General features: G+C 35.2%; 1 protein-coding gene across 1 annotated transcript; it reads right to left on the bottom strand.

Annotated features, from left to right (window-relative positions):
• Positions 1 to 6,248: 6,248 nt before the first annotated feature.
• LOC149177997 (uncharacterized) lies at positions 6,249 to 7,099 on the bottom strand. The gene has a single exon (XM_089423516.1). The coding sequence runs from the start codon at positions 6,846 to 6,848 to the stop codon at positions 6,327 to 6,329; it is 522 nt and encodes a 173-aa protein (XP_089279642.1). The 5' UTR covers positions 6,849 to 7,099; the 3' UTR covers positions 6,249 to 6,326.
• Positions 7,100 to 7,391: the final 292 nt, after the last annotated feature.

Raw genomic sequence — 7,391 nt, 5'->3', positions numbered from 1 at the left:
GGAGGGTGGTTGTAGTTGCTACAAAAACTTCCTATGAGCTCTTGCTCCACTTGTATGATATTATGATGCAATTCTTAATGTGATGCATCCTATCATACTTTATTAACTATAATTTTTTAACCATGGAAAAGATCTTCCATCTTCTATTTCTCCATGTTATCTATAATTCTATGACTACATCATGAATATTTTTTGAGGATATTAAGAGTCTATATAGTTCCATTTTTCCATCATGTTTCTCAAAGGATTAGTCCATCTTTACTTCTTGTACTTGTAATATAACTTAACAAGTTCCCCAACCAAAGAATACAATACCAAAACATGACATCAAGTTATTTCTCTAGGGTTTCTTTGCAATTCTGGGGTTTCTTAAGATCAAACCCTATATTATATTACATTACACTAGGGTTTATCCCATGCCCTAGAATCCTAAAAAACCCTAGAGGTCATAACTTAAACCCTACAACTCTTTATGATGGACCCTTAACAATAATAAAAGTATCATACATACCTCATGGATACTTACCTATGATGTCAGGGTTCCTTCACAAAGGTATCTTTTGTTGCCCTTTTGCTATCTTACAATATTTCCTTTACAAATCTCTTGATGGGACCTACTTATCCACAAGTTCCTTTAAGACATTGAATGATTGTAACTCCTTTATGCTACCTTGATGGCTACAAGTCTTCTAGGCAACAAAAATTCATAATTGGTGATCCTTTTCATTGCAGTTATTTTCTATCAGTAGATTTTTGTTTTTACTACCTTTTAGAATGTATAAAATGATTGTCAAGGAAATTTCATTGGAAAGTCAACCTTCTCAAATGATTGATTGTTCTACAGAGAACAAGTATATTTGATTTGAAGATGATTGCACCCTCAGTGCCATAGATGATTGATTCACCCCAAACTCGGTGCTTTGCAAACTGTGATATGAATTATCTTCATGAATTTCTCGGTCTTCTTGAGGAGTTCGATTCCTTTTTGAGGATATCTAGAAATTAGGTCATGTGGTTGCTACAAATAATCTGGTGATGAAAAAAATCTTCTTCTTCAATGCACAAAAGATTCAATATTCTTGTCAAAGGATTCAGACTACTTTGAATATTTGAATTAGGCCTTCAACATCTTGAAATAGTGATATAGTATCTTAAAAAATCACTTCATTATGCACATAGTTTGGAAGTCTGCTTACTTGGAGAAGGACTGATATTGTAGCCATAATTGCTAAACTTTGGAATGAGTTTCAATGTCTTGAGAGAGATATAGTCTTCTTGAGATTTCTTTGTTTTCAAACTTGAGAATTTCATAACTTGGTCAAGCCTTCTTCTTAAATTCTGAGTATTCCTTCTTTGAGTTGATAATTGAGCGAGGTTCCCAAGAATGCTTCAAGTGTAAAAACTAAGGTTTTTGAGATCTTCTTTTATTGACTTCCTTCAAGATAATGATGTAATCCTTTCCCTCGTAATTCCTTGGAGACGAGATGCTCTTCTTGATGATTGATTCCCTTGAAAATATTCTATAACTTTGGTCCTCGAGTGTTCTTTATTGATCTACCCTTCCTTGACTTGTCACCTTAAATCTGATACCATGTTGAAAAATCTAGGGGCAACAAGTGTAGGTGATTTCTCTTACTTGATAATTGTTTGTGATGTATTTTTACTTTACTTCATTAACTTATTCTTATACTTGATTATTATTAGTGTTCTTCATCATCAAACAACTACCAAAACATTAAGAAAAATAAGACAAAGGACACAAGGTATATGTGATCAGCCAAGGCCAAAACCTCTCCAAACTCTGAGAGGAAAACTAACATGAATTCTTATTCTTATAGAATCTTCAATTGACTAATTACAAGACAGAGATCCTTGACCAAGAACTTATCTAAGACCAAGTCTTAACCTTCGAACTTGCAGCACTAGTATGAAATTCTAAGCCTCCTAGACTGCAATCCTCGACTCCTGCAATTGATTGTACCTTTTGCACATGTGACATAGTTAGGGAAATTTCATCCATTTTTCTCCTTCGCTTGTCTAGAGTTAGTCTTATTGTGATATGGGCTTGAAAGATAGATTGTTTCCTTGCCTTGATTCGACTTCCTTAAGGTTTGAAATTCATAGTTCCTACAACAAGTGGATGCCCCAATTATTCTTTGCAAGTGTGGCAAATTTTAGCCCTAAGATAGATAAAAACTTTCGATTTCTTCTGTTGGAGATTATCTCTTCCTTCGTTGTCTTTTTTAGTCACTTTTTCTTGCTTAGATCGAACTCTATTATGAATAATTAATACTTCCTTAAGTGAGGCCGAATCATCATATATATAGACTCCTTCTCCATTCTTTTAGGGCGACTTGAAGTTTTCTCTAGGCTGACTTGATGCTTGTGAAGGTCGATTTGTTCTTTGCATTATGACTTGGTCTTGGAGAGTTCTTTGACTTAAATAAATTATACTTACAATATGTAACATGGACAAATGGGTCTTCATACATGAAAACACGGGGGCTTCACTCAATGAACCTTTGTCCTATCACGTGCGTTCACGAAATATTAAACAATACCCTTAATTTGACTACATATTGGAAAATATCCCTAAAAATCACATTATTTAACCCCCTACCAATATGAACCCAATACATCTTCCCATTTAAAAAATCCCAACTTCCACTAGATATTGTAGGTATCCATTTTTCCATTAAAACTTTTTATACCCCTTTATATTTTTTCATTAACTTTGAACTCCATTTTTTATACCTTCCAATATAAAAACCTTTTACCTCCTATATATCCCCCAATATATTATATCATTTTTTCCTCAATACATATCCCCCAATATGAACCCACGTGGTATGGTATTGCTCCCCCAGTGGAGCCCCCGTGCATGAAAATGACCATAATGACAAGCCCTAATAGCTCACAATGGGAGCTTGACCTAAAAATAAATTATCTTGAGCATGAAGCCCGTGCCTCAAGATCAATAATAATAAACTTATTTTTCTCATTACATCAAATACATAAAATCATCATTACATTTGTCATTATGAGGACCAAACCTAGTTACATATTTCAACATGCTGGAGTTTTAACCCTTGGCCCTCTACCCTTACCAAATTGGAGCCCTCATTCCCAAATGCCCTAGTATTTTTCAATAGCGTTCCTCAATATTTACAAGCTTGTGAGCTTCCAAGCTTGGCCCACTTATGCGCCCGACTAATAACATCTAGCTCTCAATTCAAATTTCTTTCGAGCTTCCAACCTTTTGGGAAATATTTGTTATGGGTTTCGTCGATTGGCGATTCATCAATTGTCATTCCCTGTTAGCCCATCTCCATGCTATCTCGTTTCATTTATTAATCAAGTTCTAGGCTTTCGGGCTTCCAAGCATTGTTCCCACTGGCCCCACTCGAGATTGTCCCTTGTCACTTATTAAAAGGGTTCCAAGCTTTCGAGCTTCCGACCTTCTGGGCATTATTCCCACTAGCCTGACTCCAAACTATTTGGGTCACCTATTGAATAAGGTTCTGGGCTTTCCGGCTTCTAGGAATTGCATCTTTGACTGTGCGGGTCGTTACTTTGACTGGCAATAAATTTTGATTCAGGGGGTCATTTACAGACTTCAACAGACCATTGGAAATATCTTTCCAAGCAATATCCCACTATTCCACTTCCACGAGCATATGAGCTGATCTCTTGCGATATAATCTCCTCCAAAATTTGGGACTCCCTAACCATCATTATCATCTTATAATGGATTCTCCACTAGGTCTACTATTATGGTGATTCTGTACAAGAGATTGTAGCAACCATAGGACTACCCCTAAGGTTGATACATCATACACATCAATGCTGCCCTGGTTAACATCATTGCCAACATACTGAATGCCACCAACCATTCGGACAAGGCCAACTTCCCAATAACCCAGAGTGAGTTTCATAATTTGGAGTCTATTGTTGTTTAAGAAAGACAGATCTTCTTAGATTCTGAGATCCTAGAAGATATAGCCACTTGGAATTCTGACTTGGGACACATCAAGGGACAAAGGAAGCACTATTATGGAGAATTGACCTTATATTGGAAGATTCAGACTGAGAGAAAAATTAAGATTGTGACAAATTCATCTTGCACAATATGTTGTCGATCAAGGTTCTATTCCAAGGAATTGACATGAATATATTTCAAAATAACACTTAAACTAGATGGAAATTTTAAAATAGGGGAGTCATATATCACAAGATTAAATTGATGGAAGGAATGTGTAACCAAAGATTGGATCCATTCCCATTTTATTCTCTTAAAATATTTCTTACTTCAGTCGATTATAAGTTCAACAAAACAAGAAATCACAATCTTGTTTAAAATTGTGTTGTTATATTCCCCAAAAAAAGTCATTCAACCAAAGAAAATATTTCATTTATTAATTAGATTATACTATTTTTATTATTTTTATAAAAATAATATATTTAATTCATATATATTTTACATAAATATAAATTGAAAAAATATAATATTAAAATATATAATAATAATGGCCATTTTATCCTTATTAGTAATTCTCTTAACAATTATTATATATAAATTTTGTCACTTCTTAAAAATAATAAAATATTTATTTTTTCATAATATACCTTAAATAACAAAATATTTATTTTTTCATAGTATACTTTAAATAATAAAATATTTATTTTTTCACAATATACTTTTACACGTCGAAGAGAAATGAAGACAATAACCCTCCTTTAATGATCTTGTAAACCAAATGTAAACCAAATTACGACTGTCACATAAAATTTACATCGTATAAAAAACTAGAACAATTTTATTTAAAACAAAAAAACTTTAAATTTAATCATCCTACCAGTTACATAAATATTATCAGTTTAAAATATTGAAACTTTCCTATCCTCAACTAATACAAAATTTATACAATATCTCAAGTGAAATTGCATCCTATAAATCTTTGTTAAATTCAAATATATAACAGTTTCCTATATCAAATAATTAAAAATTCAACGCATTAAATTTCCTATACAAATACTGCTCTCGATTTATAAGATCCTCAAAATCCGATGAACGTTTTATTTATGTATTCCTGCAGTTACGTGAAGGTATTCAACAACCATAATTATTTCAGCATCTCCCGTCATGATTTTAGAAGTTTCTTTCACGTTATCATAAACATTTTCTATGTATAGCTGCGAAATATTGGTTAATTGTGACCTAACTGAAAGGATAAACATCAGTCTCGATTTTAATGTAAGCTCGAATTTCTTGTTAGGTATGGCTGGCTAACGGTTACACCTAATCTAAAAGTATAGCAATTATACCAATATAATAGGATTGTAAACAAATTATATTAATAGAGTAGATTTTAAACTAGTATATCAATCAATTATATAGATTTTAATATAATAGGAGGCTAAATAGTAATTTCCATAATATTAAGATAGTGGTAGTATCATATTTAAATTTTAAGATTATATATATTTTAGTTTTAATTTTGGATAGAATAAGGATTTATCTATCAATGAGATATTATCATCAAGATTGTGTAACTTATCAGTGAGATATTATTATCAAGATTGTACAAAACTTAATCGAACTTAGACAAAGATAGTTTAATTCCCAAAAAAATAGTTTAATTCCCAAATGTAACTCTCATCCTTTATTGCTCTCCATAAATTTTGAAACAATAACTTACTTAAAAACTAAACTCTATACCAAAACCATACTAACCAATTAATTTACACTTCATCATTACATTCCAAAATCAAAAACCATATAAAAACTAAACTCTACACCAAAAACATACTAACCAATTAATTTACACTTCATCATTGCATTCCAAAATCAAATACCATATAAAAACTAAATGTAATATTTAAACCATAACAATAATTACATTGTATTTATTTTATTTGATAAACTCCTCCTCCACTTGAGCAGCACCTAGATATCTTCACTCCACCACCGACAACTGTACAAGATGGTGCAGCACCTAGATATCTTCACTCCACCACCGACAACTGTAGAAGATGGTGAAGATTTGTGTACTGGCCCTCACCATCACCACAGGAGAATTGGTTCATTTCTCTTCAAACTTCCAAGGGGAAGTAGCAAAAAAAAGAAAGGAACCTTACCACCCGGGATGCATTGGTCTCCCTTAATAACTCGAAATCCAAGAAGAAAAGATTTAATCTTGAATTAAATAAAACTTGTAAAATGTTTCAATACATAGGATCGTTCCCCAGAATCTAACCCCAACTCTTTCATAAACCAAAAAGAAGAGAAAATAAAATTTACAGTTGTAGAATTGGCATGTGGTGGCTCAACAAGCGAAGCCAGCCTCCTCGATGGTATGAAGACCAGGCCTCCACAACCTGCTTTTGGTGACCAAGTGCTCCCTTAATATCATCTTCAGCTCCGGATCATCGCAGCTCCGCAACAGCTTCTCAGGCATTGAACAGCCACCATCGCTGCCAAGATTCCAAACCGAATCCGAACTCATCCGCCGCTGCGTTCGCCTACAGACCTCTTTTCTGGCGGCGGCGTACAGCTTCGCCGTCAAGGTCATCAAATTCTCGACGGTCAAGTCGGACTCGAGGGTTGAGAGAGGCAGGAGAAAGTAGAGCTCGCCCAACTGGAGATGCTCCTGGAGCTGCAGCGGGCGGCAGTTGACGGTGTAGAGATCGCGCGGTAAGCAAATGAAATGGTGGGGATGGTTTTGCACAGCTCGCCTGACGCTAATCGGCGCCGGAAACTCATCCAACTGGCCATTAAAGTGGACGACCCTGATAACATCCGGACTCACGACCTCGGTATGCCGGAAGGAGGAGGGTTTCGATCCCATGACGTCTTCTGTATTAGGAAAACAGTTTACAGCGTTTCGAGAATCGAATTCAAGAAGGCCAAGTGCCTGATACTGGATGGGTGAATCGGAAAATTCGAGACTTTGGAGGCGCCGGATGGAGAGATCGTGGCGCCCAAACGTTGGGCGATCGTAAAACACGAAGCCCGGAATTTTTCACCCGCTGGTTTTTATAAATGACGCCCGGAGAAAAGGGGAAGCAGAGAATGCTGTGTGAGATGCGATGCCTATCCAAGATATTGGATATTCACACACAATACCGCTTTTGGAATCTATGGGCCGCATGGATACTGGACTTTGAAATCACCGATGGTTTTTCGGAGGGCCGTTACAACCTGAAAACATCGATTCTTGGCTGGATATTGAAGCCGCTATGTAGGGCATCAATGCAAACCATTTAATATTTAACTGAATATTTAGCACAGTTTGTGGTGTAGCACCTTCGCTAAATTTGGGGATTTCTGAATGGGGCCACGCCCGCGCGTAGTTGGATTTTAGTTTATTGTTTGTTGTGATAACATTTCT

The sequence above is a fragment of the Pinus tabuliformis genome, chromosome 4_1, assembly GCF_031772625.1.
Source record: "Pinus tabuliformis cultivar Carrire ecotype Pingquan chromosome 4_1, CPIR1, whole genome shotgun sequence".
NCBI lineage: Eukaryota > Viridiplantae > Streptophyta > Pinopsida > Pinales > Pinaceae > Pinus > Pinus tabuliformis.
This window is presented reverse-complemented; position numbering and strand designations above follow the sequence as displayed.

Coding starts and splice junctions, on each gene's coding strand:
- LOC149177997 (XM_089423516.1), bottom strand. CDS start 6,848: ATGGGATCGAAACCCTCCTCCTTCCGGCATACCGAGGTCGTGAGTCCG.